General features: G+C 38.7%; 1 protein-coding gene across 4 annotated transcripts in view; it reads left to right on the forward strand.

Moving 5' to 3' along the window:
- The first annotated feature begins 249 nt into the window (after nucleotides 1-249).
- The window catches only part of LOC138741195 (golgin subfamily B member 1-like), a 98,614-nt gene continuing 77,329 nt past the window's right edge, over nucleotides 250-21,534 (forward strand). For 3 of the 4 annotated variants that reach the window (XR_011343378.1, XM_069894910.1, XM_069894912.1), the window contains exons 1-7: nucleotides 1,071-1,104; nucleotides 2,398-2,449; nucleotides 2,752-3,393; nucleotides 11,530-11,617; nucleotides 11,706-11,762; nucleotides 12,228-12,351; nucleotides 21,009-21,091. Coding sequence is in view for 3 of the 4 variants with exons in the window: in XM_069894910.1 (XP_069751011.1) it covers nucleotides 3,086-3,393; nucleotides 11,530-11,617; nucleotides 11,706-11,762; nucleotides 12,228-12,351; nucleotides 21,009-21,091 (660 nt within the window). In the remaining variant the exon portion in view is untranslated. Of the gene's footprint in view, nucleotides 410-1,007; nucleotides 1,105-2,397; nucleotides 2,450-2,751; nucleotides 3,394-11,529; nucleotides 11,618-11,705; nucleotides 11,763-12,227; nucleotides 12,352-21,008; nucleotides 21,092-21,534 lie in introns of those variants that run through there. The other variant, XM_069894911.1, reaches the window with a different exon arrangement.

The raw sequence follows: 21,534 nt of genomic DNA on the forward strand, positions 1-21,534 counted from the left end.
ATTTTCTTGTTTGCATCCCTATCCCAAATATTGCTCTATCACCAGCCCTAAATCTGAAACTGATGAAGCATTTAAGGGATATTATGCCATTCCTTACTATATTTATTCCGAATTGCAATCAATCAGGCTGATCTTAATATTTAATAGCTTTTGGATATCACAGTTTTCAAATTTACCCTCTCAACTGACGATAGACTACATTCCCCGTCAGGCACCGCGGTCATTCCGGCCCGCTCTCGCGAGATGTAATGAGGCGACGCCATTGTTGTGGAGGACGGCAACGGATTGGAAAGTAGTAGAGGTCTAGGAGACAGTCGTTGCGGGGTCAGTGGATTCTCGGAACGGGTCGGCGGCTCGAGAGCGACCGCCTGCCTGCATTTGGCCGCTCTGATCCTTGTTTTTTGTTTAGGTGGGTATTTGGCCGCGGATAAATTACCCTCATAATCCCATCACACCAGCCCATTCTTGGCATCTCTGTCTTTTTATTCCGCCCCTCCTGCCAATGGACCATCCCCGAGGCCTCTCCCTCACCTGATTTCCTTCAACTGGGCCTTGGCTCGGGGAAGACTATTTTGGGACTGTCGGACCCTGGAGCGTCGCCTGGCGCGGGGTGGGGTGGGGGGGAAGGGAGGGAGGGTGGGGGGGAAGGGAGGGAGGGTGGGGGGGAAAGGGAGGGAGGGTGGGGGGGGAAGGGAGGGAGGGTGGGGGGGGAAGGGAGGGAGGGTGGGGGGGAAGGGAGGGAGGGGAGGGGGGGGAGAGAGGGGGGAGGGGGGGGAGAGAGGGGGGAGGGGGGGGGAGGGGGGGAGGGGGGGGGAGGGAGGGAGAATCGCCAGCGATGTAGCAGTGGTGAAATGCCAACTTTGTTTAGTTGGTATAAACCAGGACATGTTGGCATGGACAAGCTGGGCATGTTTCTGTGCTTGGCCTCTGTTATCTACTTTTGTTCGATAGGAGAAATTTGATTGCCATAAGATAAACATATTAAATGTCAAAATTTTGCATTCCAGTTCCATAATTACAACGATGAACTCGGAAAGTTGGGACAGTGAATGTGATTCTTCTTCTGATTCAAGTGATTTACCAGATATAGTTTCCTCTGATGAGGTAAATGAAGAGGCAATTTAATTCACTAATTTCCCTGATTAAAATACAGTTTATTTGACACTTCTGTTTGTCACGAGTTGAATCTCATTGATGACTTTATTTTGAAAAATAAGGATTTGTGCAGTATTTCTTAACCCATGGGAAGTGAACCACTGGCAGTCCATGGATTATTATGTGTAGTCTAAAGGAATACTTAAGGAGGTCTGTGCATGAAAAAAAGGCTGAGAGCCACTGTGATAACCTTCTCACTGTGAAAATATCTAAATCTATATGTGTAATCATTGTCTTTTTTTTCTGAACAATCTACAGAATAAGGGTGGCATGGTTAACATAGCGATAGCACAATGCTGTTACAGTGCCAGCAACCCGGGTTTAAATCTGACACTGTTTGTAAGAAGTTTGTATGTTCTCTCTCTGTCTGCTTGGATTTCTTCTGGGTGCTCCAGTTTCTACCCACCATTCAAAATGTACCAGGGTTAGAGTTCAATTGGTGTATTTGGGCGACACAGACTCATGGGCCTGTTACAATGCTGTATGTCTAAATGGTAATTTAAACATTTAAGGAATTAGCTTTATCGTGACCTTCTGGACAGTGTACTAGAATATATTATGGCCACTGGTTGGAATGCCTGTATTTGTAAATAGCTAGAACAAGATATTTGATAAAATTTAAGTATTTTAATTGCTATTAGTTGGATCTTAATTGCAATGTTATACAGGTTTCTACTGCTTTGTGAAAGGATCAGGTTCCCCAAGAACTTGGCAAAATTACATAAAGGAGTAGATACAGTAAATTTTTCATTTTCTCGGGAATACTCATTGACCTGAAAAGAAATTGGAAGATAGTCATTCTCTTTTCACCCAGGATGTAATGAATCTAAAGCAAACCATGACTGTTTTGACAAGGTGAACCATGCAATTTTTTTTGCCAAATGCTATTTGTGTTAAATGATAAGTATTTAATGGAACTTAAAGCTGATTTAGAATTGTTTTACAGAGGTGCCATATCCTGCACTCTTTTCCTTGCTGCTCAAGAATATGTTAGCCTCAGTCTTAAGTTGATCTGTTGAATGAGTATTCACTACCATCTGAAGTAGAGAATTCCAAAGTTTCTTAATGTTCTTTTGATCCCACAACTTTATCTTTAGCCAATAAAACAGTCTGTTTTCTAAAAATTCCTGATTGTGGATGCTAAGTTTAGTTCTATATTTATGCAGAAATTGAAAATTCTTTGACATGGAATGGACGAATCACTAATACATTCACTTGAGTTATTGTCCATTTTGATTGCAGGAATTGAAACCATGGTTTCCACCATTTAAACCACCACAGTTGAGCTATGAAGGTAAGACAACTCTGGGAGGTGTCAGAATGCTAACAATAACAAAATTACTAATTTAAAGTTAGCTTATTTCCCAGCTATTGTATTTGTGCTTGTCTTTCTGTTTTCCTTTCCTTGAGCTTAAGGAACTGGGATAAGCTTGTTACTTCCCTATTAAGAGTGACAATTAGGAATGTACAGAAGACAAGTTGTGATCTTAGCAAAATTTTATTCATTGTAATATTATGGTATCATTTCAAAAATGTAAAGTGGGGATGAGGGCCTACATTTGTAAACATTAATATTTTGTTTTTCTTATTTTTCAGAGCATTCAAATATAGAGTGAAATTCTGCCCTATTCAGTCATGAAAATAATAGGTTCTGCAAATCCTGTGCATGAACTAAACTTTGAGAAAGAAATAACAATTGTGTAACAGTGCTTTGAAACTAGTCATGGACTGTAAAAGCTCAAAGGCTATTAACAATGGCATTAGGGGGAAAATGACTTTTCATACAAGTTTTATACTTTTATTTAGCTCGGTTCTATTGAACTTGTGTTGCTGATTAAACACAAATGTTGGAGTAACTCAGCAGGTCTTGGAGGTAAAGATACTGATACTGACGTTTCAGGTCTGAGCCTTTCTTCAAGGTAGGTCTCCTATGGACGCTGCGAGAACTGCTGAGTTCCTCCAGCATCTGTTTTTATTGCAATCACTGTGCCTGCAGACTTCCGAGTTTCATTTGATTAGATTGGGTTGTCTAGTTGCAGTTTTCTTTCTAAGGTGGTCCATGTTCTTGTTTCTAGTTCTGATCCCTAAGCGATGGTGTTATCTGAGGACATCTGTTTTGAAGAGATATTGCCACATTGTAAAGGTCCAGCTCCTGAGCCCTATACTTTTTGGCAGGCCTTACAAAGATGAACTGTGCAGAAAATGGGCTGTTCAAGCAGCGCTCATTGAATATGAAGAGTAAGTTTTGCAGTAATTTTGGTAGCTTGGTAAACAATACAACTAATCAGGCCTTTTTGGCAGCATGATGGTAGCCTGATTTCAAGGTTAGCATTCCGCCAGGCTCTTGGATTTGCTTTTTCTCTCACTGATGCTTCTTTTTTATATCTATTTTTCTATTTTTCACACTAAACTATATCAACCAAAATATGTACAAATGTTTCTCATTAAATATACACAGTGGCATTTTTTTCTCCCTTCCCCCCCCCCTTTCCCTCCCTCCCCTCTTCCCAACCCCTTCCAAAACCCATAAATATTCAACATATACAATAAAACCATAAAACAATATCTTCACACAAAGGAAAATAAACAAGAAAAATGCATCATCTATTTGTTATACACTGAATCAAGTCATTTTGCCTTTTTATCATTTTAGGGGATAGAGGTCCGAGGCAAGCTCTCTCTGTTATGTTCCATGTACGGTTCCCAAATTTGTTCAAACAATGTGACTTAATTTTTTAAATTATATGTTATTTTTTCCAATGGAGTACATTTATTCATTTCCATGTACCATTGCTGTATTCTCATGCTCTCTTCCATTTTCCAAGTTGACATTATACATTTTTTGCTACAGCTAAGGCTATCATAAAGAATCTTTTTTTGCACTTTATCCAATTTGAGGCCTAATTCTTTACTTACGTTACTTAAAAGAAAGATCTCTGGATTTTTTGGTATGTTATTTTTTGTGATTTCATTTAATATTTGATTTAATACTTCCCAAAACGTATTCACTTTCATACATGCCCGAATTGCATGTACTGTTGTTCCCATTTCCTTCTTACAGCGAAAACATCTATCTGATACTGTTGGATCCCATTCTTTTAATTTTTGAGGAGTGATATATACCCTGTGTAATCAATTGTACTGTATCATGCGTAATCTTGTGTTTATTGTATTCTTCATAGTTCCAGAACATAACTTTTCCCATGCTTCATTCTTTATCTTTGTTTAAATCCTTTTCCCACTTTTGTTTAGGTTTATAGTTTATTTCATAATTTTCCTTATCTTGCAGCTTAATGTAGATGTTCATTATAAATCTTTTAATTATCATTGTGTCTGTAATCACATATTCAAAGCTGCTTTCTTCTGGTAATCTCAGTCTGCTTCCCAATTTATCCTTTAAATAAGCTTTCAGTTGATGATATGTAAACGTTGTACCGTGAGTTATTCCATATTTGTACTTCAACTGTTCAAATGTTAATAAATTATTTCCCAAAAAACAATTTTCTATTCTTTTGATTCCTTTTCTCTCCCATTCTCTAAAGGAAAGGCTATCTATTGCAAAAGGGATTAGTGGATTTTGCGTCAATAATAATTTTGGTATTTGGTAATTTGTTTTTTTTCCTTTCTAAGTGGATCTTCCATATATTAAGTAAATGATGCAATACTGGTGAGTTTTTAATATTGCACCAACTTTTCATCCCACTTATAAATTATATGTTCCAGTACCTTCTCCCCTATTTTATCTAGTTCTATCTTAGTCCAGTCTGGGTTTTCCCTTTTCTGGTAAAAATCTGATAAATACCTTAATTGTGCTGCTCTATAATAATTTTTAAAGTTTGTTAACTGCAAACCACCTTGGTTATACCTCTCTGTTAATTTATCTATCGCTATCCTCGGTTTTCCCCCCTTTCCACAAGAATTTCCTTATTATTCTCTTTCGTTCATTAAAGAATTTTTCTGTTAAGGGAATTGGTAACATTTGAAATAAGTATTGTATCCTTGGGAACTCGTTCATTTTAATGCAGTTTAACCTCCCTATCAACGTTAGTGGTAATTCTTTCCAATGTTCTAAGTCTTCCTGCAATTTCTTTATTAGTGGCTGAATATTTCATTTGTTCAAGTGACTTAAGTCACTTGGTATCTAACCTGATACCAAGGATTGCTTGTGCTTGCCATTTAAATGGTGATTCTTTTTTAAATTCTGTATAATCTGCATTACTCATTGGCATCACTTTACTTTTCTTTGCGTTGATCTTGTACCCCAATATTTCTCCAGATTCTTTCAATTTCTTAATGTAATTCTTTTATTGATATCTCTGGTTCTGTTAGGTATACTATGATGTCATCTGCAAATAAGCTGATTTTATACTCCTCCTTTATTTTTATCCCTTTTATTTTCTATTCTTATCAGTTCTATTGCTAAGGTGAACAAGAAGGGGGAATAATGGACATTCCTGTCTAGTTGACCTACTTAATTTAAATTGGATTGATATATATCCATTTACTGCTACTTTCACCAACGGTCCATTATACAATGCTTTAATCCAATTTATATATTTTTCTGGTAGATTGAACTTCTGTAATACTTAAATAAGTAGTTCCACTCTACTCTGTCAAAGGCTTTTTCTGCGTCTAAAGCAACAGCCACTGTTGGTTTGTTATTTCCTTGAACTGCATGAATTAGGTTAATAAGTTTACAGACATTATCCGCTTTTCATCTTTTCTTAATAAATCCAGTTTGATCTTGTTTTACTATTTTTGGTACACAATCAGCCAATCTGTTTCCTAATAATTTCGCTATTATAATCTGAGTTAAGTAGAGATATTGGTCTATATGATGCTGGTGTTAATGGATCCTTCCCCGTCCTTGGTATTACTGTAATTATTGCTGTCTTACATGAAGCTGGCAAGTTTTGTGTTTCTTCTACTTGGTTCATTACTTCCAGGAGAGGAGGAATTAATAACTCTTTAAATGTTTTATAAAATTCTATTGGAAATCCATCCTCTCCTGGTGTTTTATTGTTCGGCAGATTTTTTAATATCTCCTGTACTTCCTCTATTTCAAATGGTTTTATTAGTTTGTTTTAGTCCTCTTGCAATTTTGGCAGTTCAATTTTAGCTAAAAATTCCTTTATTTTATCATCTTTCCCTTTGTTTTCAATTTGCTATAATTGTTCATAAAATTCCTTATTCATTCATCTCTCTTGGGTTATATGTAATTTGTTTGTCCTTTTTCCTTGATGCCGATACAGTTCTTTTAGCTTGTTCTGTTTTAAGTTGCCAGGCTAATATTTTATGTGTTTTTTCTCCCAGTTCATAATACTTTTGCTTTGTTTTCATTATGTTCTTCTCCACCTTATACGTTTGTAATGTTTCGTATTTTATTTTTTTGTCCACCAATTCTCTCTTTTTCATTATATTATCTTTTTACTAGTTCCTTTTCTGTACTTACTATCTCCCTTTCAAACTGCTTTATTTCCCGATTGTAATCCTTTTTCATCTTCGTTACATAACTTATTACCTGTCCTCTAATGAAGGCTTTCATTGTGTCTCATAATATAAATTTGTCTTTCACTGATTCTGTGTTTATTTCAAAATATGTTTTAATTTGGCATTCAATAAGCTCTTTAAATTCCTGCCTTTTAAGTAGCATGGAGGTTAACCTCCATCTATATGTTCTTGGTGGGATGTCCTCCAGTTCTATTGCTAATAACGGGTGAATGATCTGATAATAGTCTAGCTTTATACTCAGTTTTCCTAACTCTCCCTTAAATATGGGCTGACAACAAAAACATACAAATCCTTGAATATGTTTTATGCCTACTTGAATAATATGAGTATTCCTTCTCTCTTGGGTGTTGCCTCCTCCATATATCCATAAGTTTCATTTCCTTCATTGATTTAACCATAAATTTGGCTACTTTGTTCTTTCTGCTTGTCTTTTGTCCAGTTTTATCCAACATTGGATGCAAATTAAGGTTAAAAATCCCCTCCTATCAATATATTTCCCTGTGTGTCTGCAATCTTCAAAAAAATATCCTGCATAAACTTTTGATCCTCCTCGTTAGGCCCATATATATTGAGCAAATTCCAAAATTCTGAATATATCTGACACTTCATCATTACATACCTCCCTGCTGGATCTATTATTTCCTCCTCTATTTTGATTGGTACATTTTTGTTAACTAATATGACTATAGCTTTTGAATTATATGATGGTGCCGCTACGTGTCCTACCCATTCTCTCTTTAATTTGTTATGTTCCACTTCAGTTAGATGCGTTTCCTGCATAAATGCTATATCTATTTTTTCTTTCCTCAGTAAATTTAGTAGTCTCTTCCTTTTAATTTGGTTATGTATTCCATTAATGTTTATAGTCATATAGTTTAACATGGCCATCTTATATCTTGCTTCCACCACTTTTCCGCTTCCTCGCCACCTCCATCCCCCTTTTTCCCATTTTCATGTCTTAGTTTTCCCTTTTTGAACTCAATCTACGACAACACATTTAAAACATAAAATACTCCAACAATTCCCACTCCCAATAATACCTTAACTCCAAATGCTCCCCCCCTCTCTGAGTTGCCCCTTATCCCTTGCCGGGCAACCACAACTCCACTTTCCATTTGGATTGTGATCTTGCTCGCAAGCGTCAACTGATTTTGCAGTGATGGTTATTCCCTCTTTACCCAGCCCCCTCAGAAAACACTTTTTTACACATATAACAAAGCTCTTTTTTTCCCCCTTCTTTCCTTCCCTTCTCTTTTCTCTCTTTAGTTCTTTATATATACATTGTTTTTACATCTTTATATATACTTTATCGCCATTCCTCATTCTTGTTACATCTCTCCTTCTGTCCTGCAAACGTTCTGCAAATTCTTGTGTTTCCTCTGGATCCAAGAACAGTCTGTTTTGCTCCCTGGGTATAAATATTTTAAGCACGGCTGGATGTCTTAACATGAATTTATAACCTTTTTTCCATAAAATCGTTTTTGCTGTATTAAACTCCTTTCTCCTCTTTAAGAGTTCAAAACTTATGTCTGGGTAAAAAAAAATATTTTTTGACTTGTATTCCAATGGCTTATTATCTTCTCTAACTTTATTCCTTGCCTGCTCCAGTATATTTTCTCTTGTCGTATATCTCAAAAATTTTACCAAGATGGATCTTGGTTTTTGATGTGTCTGCAGTTTTGGAGCTCATGTTCTGTGTGCCCTTTCTATTTCCATTTCTTCCTGCATTTTTGTCATTCCCAGGATTCGGGATCCATCCTTTTATAAATTCCTTCATGTCTGTGCTTTCTTCACCCTCCTTCAGACCCACTATTTTTATGTTGTTTTGCCAATTTTAATTTTCCACCATATCAATTTTCTGAGATAACAACTCTTGTGTCTTTTAAATTTTTTTGTCACTTTCAGTTTTTCTCTTGTCATTTACTTCCATTTTTGCAGCCATTTCCCACTCTTCCACATTCTCTACTCTTTCCCTATTTCTGTCATGACCGGTTCTAAACTTTGCATTTTATCTTCTGCTCTTTTCATTTTTCTTTTAATTGCACTAAATTCTAATGATAACCATTCTTTTAATGCTCTCATTTGTTCTTCAAAAAAGGCTTTATCTATATTCTGTTCATCTGTTTTACCTTCTATTCTCTGTGAGGATCTTGATCATCTGTGCCTGTACCTGTGTTTGTGTCTTCTTCTTTTCTCCTGGGCTGCCCATCTGTCGGGCCCCCTGCCGTTGATCCTCTTGTCGGTCACCCCGCCGTCTTTCTCCCTCGTCTGTTTCCTTGCTCTCTCCTCCCAACCTGGTGTTGGACATCCCTCAGCTGGTCGTGCTGTGGCTGTCCACTCCTCTGTTGTGCCCTCCTCCCGTCGGTGTTTTCTTTTTTCTTTGATTGTGCACTTTTGTTTGGCTCCAAGAGCCATTTTTGAAGTCCATCGGTCAGGAGGTCACGACTCCGCAGGGCAGGCACCAACCTCAGCTCCCTGTTCCTTCTTGCAGGTAAGGCCTTTTTTCTTCTCCGGCGACTTTTCTACTTTTTTTTTCGTTTGTTTTTACTTTCTCCTTCTTGGGTGCCATCTTCTTTCTCTTCTCTGTAAGTTTATCTTCTATTTCTTATATTTTATACTTGTTGAGCTTTGTCTTTTTCTAACTTTTATTTTTTTTTTTCTGATGAGGGCTGGTTTTACCCGACCGGCCACTACCCCATCGTGTGATTCCTCCCCACTGATGCTTCTTGACCTACCAAATTTCTCCATCAGATTGTTTGGCTTCAGATTCCACTATCTGGAGTTTCTTGTGTGTCGTAAAGTGAGAATTGTTTCCATTTGGCCTTTACAAATGCATATCCCAGTACCTCTGATTCCCTATCTCTTTCCTTTATCTCTGAGCTCATTAACCACACCAATTGTCTGGTTATGAGGCTGTGAAATGCCTGATTTGTTCTGTCTTTGGCCTTTGAGGTTGGGCATTACTGAAGTTTTATGTAGTGGGCCTCAACAATGAAGACGCTGTTTACATCCGGTACCGCACGGATGGCAGTCTCTTCAATCTGAGGCGCCTGCAAGCTCACACCAAGACACAAGAGCAACTTGTCCGTGAACTACTCTTTGCAGACGATGCCGCTTTAGTTGCCCATTCAGAGCCAGCTCTTCAGCGCTTGACGTCCTGTTTTGCGGAAACTGCCAAAATGTTTGGCCTGGAAGTCAGCCTGAAGAAAACTGAGGTCCTCCATCAGCCAGCTCCCCACCATGACTACCAGCACCCCCACATCTCCGTCGGGCACACAAAACTCAAAACGGTCAACCAGTTTACCTATCTCGGCTGCACCATTTCACCGGATGCAAGGATCGACAACGAGATAGACAACAGACTCGCCAAGGCAAATAGCGCCTTTGGAAGACTACACAAAAGAGTTTGGAAAAACAACCAACTGAAAAACCTCACAAAGATTAGCGTATACAGAGCCGTTGTCATACCCACACTCCTGTTTGGCTCCGAATCATGGGTCCTTTACCGGCATCACCTACGGCTCCTAGAATGCTTCCACCAGCGTTGTCTCCGCTCCATCCTCAACATTCATTGGAGCGACTTCATTTCCAGCATCGAAGTACTGGAGATGGCAGAGGCCGACAGCATCGAATCCACGCTGCTGAAGATCAAACTGCGCTGGGTAGGTCACGTCTCCAGAATGGAGGACCATCGCCTTCCCAAGATCGTGTTATATAGTGAGCTCTCCACTGGCCACTGAGACAGAGGTGCACCAAAGAAGAGGTACAAGGACGGCCTAAAGAAAGCTCTTGGTGCCTGCCATATTGACCATCGCCAGTGGGCTGATATTGCCTCAAACCGTGCATCTTGGCGCCTCACAGTTCGGCGGGCAGCAACCTCCTTTGAAGAAGACCGCAGAGCCCACCTCACTGACAAAAGACAAAGGAGGAAAAACCCAACACCCAACCCCAACCAACCAATTTTCCCTTGCAACCAATGCAAGTCCCGCATCGGACTTCTCAGCCACAAACGAGCCTGCAGCTGACGTGGACATTACCCCTCCATATATCTTCGTCTGCGAAGCCAAGCCAAAGAAGAAGAAGATGTAGTGGGCCAATGAATAAAATATATTTTGGCACACTGGATTTGTCTGATTTTGTTAGATCTGAATGAATGCAATGGATTTTGAAATGATTTTGAATACAGTGATGTAAAAGCAAAGTACTACTGATGCTGGAAACCATTTAAAAAAAAAACACGAAAAGAAAAATTTAACAATATGTGGTTGAGAGGGAACATTTCAGTTCTGGATTTTGACAGAACTGAATCATTTCTGCCCAGAACTTCCTAATACTGTTGCTTGTTTTCAGGTTGTAACTGAATGTAATTCAAATTAGCTTGGAGCTAAGATGCGCTGTAATTTTAGGCTATGCTGCTGTTCAATTCTTGATTATAAAGTACTAGAGGACTCTGGGTCACTACTCGCAGGGAAAAGAGAAAGTTGGTGTAAAATTATTACCATTAAATCTGTTTTATTTTTTCTACTTTCTGCTGTCTAATTTTATTCTAAAAGAATGATGACATGTTAAAACATTTCTGAGACAGGAACTTTTGATAAACCTAAATTGATCCAGTGTGAAGATCAATAATCAATGGTTATCTGGGCGATTTTACTCCTCTTTGTGATTATTTTGCCTGTAAAATAAGTTGTTGCTTTTTTATCTGCTACTGACTTTACCAATGCATCCATTGGTAAGATGGCTCATCATCAGTTTTTTTATTCCCATCATTGCTCACAATGCACTTAACTATATCACTGTGTTGCATCTAGCATTGTAAATTTCTTCAGTAGATGCGGAGGTCAGAAACTTTTGTTCTTGTAGTTACAGTGATCCCCAGGACCTTGATCTCAAAACATTGAAGATCATAGATCTTTTGGAATCTGCACACAGAGCTCTGCTTGTGTATGCTGTAAGTATTGAAAGCTTGGCCGGATGATATGACTTTTACTACTACACTTCCAATGAGTGACTTCATTTATTTTCAAATCCTTTTGCAGTTGAAGCGACCACTGCTGATCCAATTTGTTCGTGTTGTTAATGAAAACCTTGTAAAGGTAAACCTGGCTCTTCCATTTTTGCGAAATGTTTTTTGAGCATGAGATCGATGGCATAAGAAATTATTGAAGTAAAATTGTAATATAGAACAGGTAACAATTGGACAGGCTCGATATCTTTGTTGGAGCCCATTATTGTAGTTGGACATGAACAAATTACAGGGGGGGGGCGGGGGGGGGGGTGCAATAGAAGGGGAATTGTCCATTCCTGCAAATTTCCTGGCTATTCATCACAAAACTTAAAAATAAATTCTTCACTCCTGTGAAAAGGAGGAGCATGGGTTCTGTGGAATACAAAAGACTCTTATTCAGAGATTAATAAAACTAAAATAATGCTTAAGCATCATTCTGTCCATATTCCAAGAACTGAATAGTAGTGTGCAATGTATTGATTTTATGTCTCATTATTTCTTGGACAGACACGGGGCAGTTTCATTCAGAAAGTAATGATGGTCTTATTTTCAGTGTTCTAAGTTGGAGGAGGCAATAGAGGTGGTAAAGCAGCAAATGGTTTTTCGGCATGCCTGGGAAATGACTGTTGGAAATGAAATGCAAGTGGCTTCAATTCTCGCTCTTACTAGCCTTTATTGTGAGTACTGTTTCATGCCAGGTCACATTTTGAAGAAATTTGAACTCCATTTAAAACTTATGAATGGAAGCATGTGTATTGCTGGAAGAGTTTTTTAATCCCAGGATTTTATAGTACTCTGAATTTTTTCTGAAAACTTTTAATTCAGGTTACTAATAATTGAAATAAATTGTTGGTTGGCAAAATAAACTTCAAGAAAGCATTATTGTAAAGTTTTGGCCTTGTGTTGATCCTAATCGTGTGGATAGTATGGTACATCTATTATTAACTGTAGCTTTTGCTGCATTGTGTATTTGTGCCTCATGACAATTTTTGCATTTGTACTTCTGTCTTTTAATGGCAGCAAGGGGGAGAGGAACCTTTGGAGGAGGTCAATGAATTAAACAAATGGATGTTGTATCAAGTTTAGGGATCTTTATGTAATCAAGCATTTGTGGATTCACTATATTCCTTCGAGGTGGTGCAGAGACACATGATGGTGGTGACAGCTCGCAGGTCAAAGCTGGAAAGGGCAGAGCAAAAGAAAATGCTCTGGAAAGGATAGTACTCGTGAATAATCAGAAAGCACCGGGGGGGGGGAGGGGGCGCGGCGGTGAAGGGCGAATAGATATCAAGTAGTGAATTGCAGTTAGTTTGTAAGTTAACTGGAAAACCCATTGATACTTTGGGAAATAAGAGAATAGAGAATTGTAGCAAACCTATCGCCTGTTGAGGAATAGAGCTGAGAGGACCATAAAATGTTCCAACACAACAAACAGCTCAAGGAGAATCCTAAAAAGCTCACGTGAGTGTCATTCACGCGGACACTTTCATGTTCGAGGCAAAATTCCAGATTCCCACCAATTTTAGAAAATAAAATGTTCCTTGTTACCCTTCTTACAATTATTTCAAACCTATGTCCCCTGAATATTGATTGCTTTGTTAACATCCAATCAAACAGCTTTAACTAACCTGAGAAAATGCTAATTCATCAGTGAGAAGACCTTGGCAATGGGAAGGTTTTTTTAATTCATTATTTAAGGGGGGGGGGGGAACCAAGAAGCATTATTTATTGCTCATCCTAAATTATTCATGAGAGAGTGTCATGCACTGTTATCCAAAACACTATAGACCTTCTGTTCAATATATTTCCATAAGCCTGTTGCAAAATACATTCCAGAATTTTGACCTATTGGCGATTAAAAATGTATTGCTGTTCCTGTCACGAAAGCATGTGACTTTCAAATCCGAATCAGGCTTATTATGTACATGTCACAAAATTTATTGTTTTGTAGCAGAACTATTGTGCCTTATAGGTGCAAAATTGCTATCAATTACAGTTCTGTCAATACAATATTTAAAAATTAGTGCAAAAAAGAGAGAAAAGTGCAGTAGTGTCTGTAGGTTCATTGTCCATTCAGAAATCTGATGGCGGAGGGGAAGAAACTTTTTTTAATATGAAGTGTGTGTCTTCAGGATACTGTACCCGCTTCCTGATGGTACCAGTAAGAAAAGGGCATGGTCTGGGTGGTAAGTGTCCTTGACGATAGAGGCTGTTTTCTTAAGACACCGCTTCTTAAAGATGACTACAATGGGGTGAACACTAATGCCCATGATGGGGCTGTCTGAGTTCTGCAGCCTTTTCTTGTTCTGTGCATTAGCACCTCCATACCAGACAGTGATGCAACCAATCAGAATGCTGTACACACTATACCTGTAGGTGGAAAATGAAAAAAGTGTACAGGAGGGAGATGGATCAGCTCATTGAATGTTGTAACAACCACCACCTTGCGCTCAATGTCAGCAAAACAAAGGAGATGATTGTGGACTTCAGGAAGAAGTCGGGGGAAACACGACTCAGTCCTCATCGAGGGCTTGGAAGTGGAGAGGGTCAAGAACTTCAAATTCTTGGGTGTTAACATCTATGAGGATCTGACTTGGAGCCTCCAAGTTGATGCAATCACAAAGAAGGCTCGTCTGCAGCTATACTTTGTGAGGTGTCTGAGGAGATTCAGTGTGTAAACTTCTACAGGTGTACTGTGGAGAACATTCTGGCTGTTTGCATCACTACCTGGTATGGAGGAGCCAACTCTTAAGGACGAGAATAAACTCCAGAGGGTTGTTAACTCGGCCTGGAATGTCACAGGCACTAGAATTCACTCCATCAAGGACGTTTACATGAGGCAGTGTCTTAAAAAAAATAACCTCTATCCTCAAAGACCCTCACCACCCAGGCCATACCCTCTTTACTCTGCTACCATTGCGGGGAAAAAAGGACGGGAGCCTAAAGACGAACACTCAATGGCTCAAGGACAACTTTTTCCCCGCTGCCATCAGATTTCTGAATGTTCAATGAATCAAAGACACTGCCTTACTTTTCCTGCATTATTATTTAAGTTTTTTTTATAGTAATGTTTTAAGATGGTTATGATATGAACATTTGCACTAATGATGTGACTGCAAAGCAACAAACTTCATGACTTGTTTATGACAATAAATTCTGATTCTGACTTGTGTGGGAACTGAAAGATGGTGATATTCCAAAGCATCTTCTGTCTTTGTCCTGTTTGATAATTGAGGACTTGGGCTTGGAAGGTGGTTTTGGAATAGCCTACTGAATTTTCCAATCCTTACAAAGACAAAGCTTTCTTCTTTGGCTTGGCTTCGTGGACGAAGATTTATGGAGGGGGTAAAAGTCCACGTCAGCTGCAGGCTCGTTTGTGGCTGTCAAGTCCGATGCGGGACAGGCAGACACGGTTGCAGCGGCTGCAGGGGAAAATTGGTTGGTTGGGGTTGGGTGTTGGGTTTTTCCTCCTTTGCCTTTTGTCAGTGAGGTGGGCTCTGCGGTCTTCTTCAAAGGAGGTTGCTGCCCGTCAAACTGTGAGGCGCCAAGATGCACGGTTTGAGGCGATATCAGCCCACTGGCGGTGGTCAATGTGGCAGGCACCAAGAGATTTCTTTAGGCAGTCCTTGTACCTTTTCTTTGGTGCACCTCTGTCACGGTGGCCAGTGGAGAGCTCGCCATATAACACGATCTTGGGAAGGCGATGGTCCTCCATTCTGGAGACGTGACCCACCCAGCACAGCTGGATCTTCAGCAGCGTGGCTTAATGTGTGTGTAACTGCTCATTTAACTAATCTGGACTCAACCACTCAAAATCTGGTCAATTTGTCTACATTGTTGGTGAGATGCTTCTATTGTGGAATTTTCAGAGTGCATTCATTGCATACAACCCTGAGATTACCTGTTGGCAAGGAGTGCAAAAAAAAACTGTACTCAAGAAAAGATACATATACAAAAGGGAGAAATGTAGACAAAAAATGAAATATAAATGTACTGCAATATAGAAAAAAAATTCATTAATTAATGTAGAAAGTCTCCTTAAATGAGTCACTTATTGAGTTTGTTATTTAAGAGACGAGTGGAGGGGGAGCAGCTGTTCCTGAACCTGGTGGTGCGAGTCTTGGGGCACCTGATGGCAGCAGTAAGAACAGAGCAGTCCTAGCTGGTGTGGATCCTTGATAATTGCTGCTGCTCTCTGGGGAAAGTTTTGCTGATGATGTAATTAATGGGCTGTGTCCCCTACCTTTTGCAGGGCTTTCTGCTCAGATGTGTTAGTGTTCCCATACCAAACCTTAATGAAGCTGGTCAGCTTACTTTCCACCACAGTTCCAGAAGTTTGCCAAGGTTTTCAAAGCCATATCAAATCTCCGCAAACTCCTGAGGAAGTAGAGGCGCTGATGTGTTCTTTGGCGATGACGTTAGTCTTTTGGGTCCAGGAAAGGTCCTCCGAGATGGTGACTCCCAGCAGGTTACATTTTCTCACCCTATGATCACTGGATCATACACTTCTCGTTTTTCCTTCCTAAAGTCTGCAGTCAGCTTCATGGTTTTGGTGACATTGAGTGAGAAGTTGTTGTTAGTAGCACACCATTCAACTGCTTTCAATCTCTTCTGTATACTGACTCATTACCCCTTTTTATACAAATCACTACGATGGAATCGTCAGCAAATTTGTAGATGAATGTGTTAAAATAAAGAGCCACATAGTCAAAGGTGTAAAGTGAATAGAGCAGGGGGGTAACTTCGCAGCTTTGTGGAGGTCTAGTATTGATGGAGATTGTGCAAGAGATGCTCATTGATTTGGGGTTTGGAGTTGAGGAAATCCAGGATCCAATTTCACAAGTCTTGATCAGTTTTTTTAAAATAATTTTTTTATTTTTCACACTGTGAACCATATCAACCAAAAAAATATATACAAACGTTTCTCATTAAATATTTTCTCCCTTTTTTCCCCCTACCCTCCCTCCCCCCTTCCCACCTCCCTCCAAAACCAATAAATAGTCAACATATGCAATAAAACCATTAAACAATGTCATCACACAATGAAAAATAAACAAGAAAAATGTGTCATCTACTTTTACACACTGGATTAAGTCATTTTGTCTTATCATTTTAGGAGGTGGAGGTCCGAGGCAAGCCCACTCTGTTATGTTCCCAAATTTGTTCAAATAATGTGACTTTATTTTTTAAATTGTTATTTTTTTCAATGGAGTACATTTATTCATTTCCATGTACCGTTGCTGTATTCTCAAGCTCTCTTCCATTTTCCAAGTTGACATTGTACATTTTTTTGCTACAGCTAAGGCTATCACAATGAATCTTTTTTGCACTTTATCCAATTCGAGGCCTAATTCCTTACTAATATTACTTAAAAGAAATATCTCTGGAATTTTTGGTATTTTATTTTTTTGTGATTTTATTTAATATCTGATTTAGATCTTCCCAAAACATTTCCACTTTCTTACATGTCCAAATTGCATGTACTGTTCCCAATTCCTTCTTACAGCGAAAACATCTATCTGATAACTTTGAATCCCATTCTTTTAACTTTTGAGGCGTGATATGTAACCTGTGTAACTAATTATACTGTATCATGCGTAACCTTGTGTTTATTGTATTCTTCATAGTTCCAGAACATAACTTTTCCCATGCTTCATTTTTTATCTTTATGTTTAACACCTTTTCCCACTTTTGTTTAAGTTTATAGTTTATTTCATCATTTTCCTTATCTTGCAGCTTAATGTAGATGTTCATTATAAATCTTTTAATTATCATTGTGTCTGTCATCACATATTCAAAGCTGCTTCCTTCTGGTAATCTCAGTCTGCTTCCCAATTTATTCTTTAAATAAGCTTTCAGTTGATGATATGCAAACATTGAACCATGAGTTATTCCATATTTGTACTTCAACTGTTCAAATGTTAATAAATTATTTCCCAAAAAAAAAATTTCTATACTTTTGATTCCTTTTCTCTCTTTCTCTAAAGGAAAGGTTATCTATTGTAAAAGGGATTAGTGGGTTTTGTGTCAATAACAATTTTGGTATTTGGTAATTCGTTTTTTTCCTTTCTAAGTGGATCTTCTTCCATATATTAAATAAATGATGCAATACTGGTGAGCTTTTATATTGCACCAGCTTTTCATCCCACTATTAAAATGTATGTTCCGGTACTTTCTCCCCTATTTTATCTCGTTCTATCTTAGTCAAGTCTGGTTTTTCCCTTATCTGGTAATATAATAATCTCTATAATAATTTTAAAAGTTTGGTAACTGCAAACCACCTTGGTTATACCTCTCTGTTAATTTATCTAACGCTATCCTCGGTTTTCCCCCCTTTCCACAAGAATTTCCTTATTATTCTCTTTCGTTCATTAAAGAATTTTTCTGTTAAGGGAATTAGCAACGATTGAAATAAGTATTCTAGCCTGTGACGGTTATTCTCTTTCCCCCCCCCCCCCAATCCCCCCTCCCCCGAAAACACTTTTTATACACATATAACAAAGTTCTCCCTTTTTTTTCCCCTTCCTTCCTTCCCTTCTCTTTCCCTTCTTTAGTTCTTTACATATACATTGTTTTTACATCTTTTTATATACTTGGTATCACCGTTCTTCATTCTTATTACATCTCTTCATCTCTCCTTCTCTCCTGCAAGCGTTCTGCAAATTCTTGTGCTTCCTCCGGATCCAAGAACAGTCTGTTTTGCTCCCCGGGGATAAATATTTTAAGCACAGTTAGATGTTTTAACATGAATTTATAACCTTTTTTCTATAAGATCGTTTTCGCTGTATTAAACTCCTTCCTCCTTTTTAAGAGTTCAAAACTTATGTCTGGGTAAAAAAATATTTTTTGATCCTTGTATTCCAGTGGTTTATTGTCTTCTCTAATTTTATTCCTTGCCCGCTCCAGTATATTTTCTCTTGTTGTATATCTCAAAAATTTTATTAAAATGGATCTTGGTTTTTGATGTATCTGTAGTTTCAGAGCTAGTGTGCTGTGTGTCCTTTCTATTTCCATTTCTTCCTGCATTTCTGTCGTTCCCAGGACCTTCGGGATCCATTCTTTTATAAATTCCTTCAGAGCTGTGCCTTCTTCATCTTCCTTCAGCCCACTATTTTTATGTTGTTTCGCCTACTATAATTTTCCAACTTATCAATTTTCTGAGCTAACAAGTCTTGTCTCTTTAATTTTTTTTATAATTTTCTTCCAATTTTCCTCTTAAGTAGTTTACTTCCATTTCTACAGCCGTTTCTCGTTCTTCCACATTTTCTACTCTTTTCCCTATTTCTGTCATGACTAGTTCTAATATTTGCATTTTATCATCTGTTCTTTTCATTTTTCTTTTAATTCCACTAAATTTTAATTTCAACCATTCCTTTAATGCTCTAATTTGTTCTTCAAAAAAAGCTTTATCTATATTCTGTCCATCTATTTTACCTATTTTTCTGTGAAGATCTTGGTCTTCTTCCTCTTCTGTGCCTGTACCTGTGTTTGTGTCTTCTTCTTCTTTGTATCTGTGTCTCTTCTGATTTTTCTGATGAGTTGCTTGTCTCACTTTGTTGGGCCTCTTCTTGCTTGGCCTCTTGCTGTTGGTCCTCTCCTTCTGAGCTGCTCATCTGTCGAGCCTCCTGCCGCTGCTTCTCTTGCCGTTCTCCCCGTCGACTGTCTTTCTCACCTGGTATTTCACTCCCTCTCCTGCCGCTTTCCTCATCTTCCAGCTGAGAGCCCTGGTGTCGGGCGTCCCTCAGCTGGCTGCGCCGTGGTTGCCCGCTCCTCGGCTGAGCTCCCGTCCCGTCAATGTTTTCCTTTACCTTAGATTACGCACTGCTCATGCGTGACTCCTCGCGCCTGTACAGTTGCGCACTTTTGTTTGGCTCAGAGAGTCAGGGGTTCACGACTCCGCAGGGCCGACACTAACCTTGGAGATTGGGCGCTCTTCGCCACCATGACTCCCTGTTCCTTCGTGGAGGTAAGGCCTTCTTTCTTTTCTGGTGTCTTTTCTTTTTTTCCCCATTGTTTTTACTTTTTCCTTCTTAGGTGCCATCTTCTTTCTCTTCTCTGCAACTTTATCTTTTATTTCTTATATGTAATATTTGTTGAACTTTGTCTTTTCTTGATTTTTTTTTTCTTCTTTTCTGGAGAGGGCTGGTTTTACCCTACCGGCCACTACTCTATCACATGACTCCTCCCCAGTCTTGATCAGTTTTGAGGTGATGTGGTGTGAATGCCAAACTGTAGTTGATAAAGAGCATCCTGATTTATGTGTCTTTGCCATCCAGGTGGTGAAGGGCTTTATGTAACACCAGCCTCTCAAAACAGTTAATGACTGTGGATGTGAGTGCAAGTGATTTAGCTAGGTTACCACACTCTTCACCACTGGTCCTTTTGAGGCTTGTTTGAAAAAGATGGGTTTCATTGAATTAAAATGGTCGGCCTCCTTTGCAATCAGCAAAGATGCTCAATGAAACAATTTCCCAGTCTGCCAATTTATGAGGCTGCATCGGGAGCACCAGATGCAGTAACTGGCCTCATGCCAGTGATGTTTCTTCACTTTGAAGGATTCTTCAGGGCCATGGGATTTGCTGATACAGTGATCTGAGTTTCATTGATGACTGTATGTAGAATTAATTAATTTGGTTAATGAATGACTTTAATATGGGGTGGGAAGGAAGGTGGTAGAAGAAGCAACGACGAATCATGGACTTTGCTGGTTGCATGTGGTTGTTTTGCCTTTTATCCCTGAGGGGTGACCTTATTGAGGTTTATAAAGTCATGAGGGGCATAGTTAAGGTGATTGCAATCTTTTTCATCAAGTTGAGAAGTTTTAAACTAGAATATAGGTTTAAGGTGTGGGGAGAGGATTAAAAAGGAGACACAAGGAGCAAGCTTTTCCTCACAAAAGGTGGTGGGTATATAGAATGAGCTGCCAGAAGTAGTAGTAATGGATGCATTTGTAGCATTTAAAACCCATTTGGACATGTGCATGAATGGGAAAGATTTGGAGCGAGATGGACCAAATGCAAACGCATTTGCTCAGAAAGACACCTTGATATGCAGGGATGAGTTTCCATGCAGTTTCACTCTAATATTGAGTTACTGAGATGAGTTGATCAAGACTGAAATAAAAGATTGGATCTACTTCTGGAATTACTGATTGGGCCCTGATTGATTGTAATTTAAATCCTCCACACAGTTGAGCTAATTAAAAATATGAACAAATTTTCCAGATTCATAATGAAGCAATTAAATACAAAAGCCATATTGATGGTTATATTTAAATATTTTGACAAACATAAAGTCCTGGTATGAAAATAACATTTTATATTTTTTGCTGTAGATTTCAATCTTATAAAGCAATATACTATCGATCAGAATAATCCATTTGAGCAGTTTGAAAATCAGTGCTTTCAGGAAGAAAAGGTAAGAGATTCAACTGGACTACGTACAAGTAATAATTATCCTTCGTTTTAAGGCTTATAGCAAAATCTAATATTAGACATAGATGCACACAGCATGGTAACAAGCCATTTTGACCCACAAATCCATGCCTCCTAATTTACACCCCATTAACCTACACCCCCGGTACATTTTGAATGGTGGAAAGAAACTAGAACTCCCCCAAGGAAAACCCATGCAGGGATGGGGATTAGTAATGAGCCGTTTATCATGGTTCTAGCATTAGCAATGCAGTTTTGAAAGAAACAACATGTTCTTGCAATAACTACGTGATTCTATCACTAAACACTTATTCCCCTCTGGATTCCACAAGGACTGCTCCCTCCGTGACTTCTTTGTCTTTTCGTTCTCTCCACCATTTGTCCCATTGACACCTATCCAATTCTCTCCTACAGTGGAGAGTCAAG

This window comes from Narcine bancroftii, chromosome 8 (assembly GCF_036971445.1).
Source record: "Narcine bancroftii isolate sNarBan1 chromosome 8, sNarBan1.hap1, whole genome shotgun sequence".
In the NCBI taxonomy this organism is placed as follows: domain Eukaryota; kingdom Metazoa; phylum Chordata; class Chondrichthyes; order Torpediniformes; family Narcinidae; genus Narcine; species Narcine bancroftii.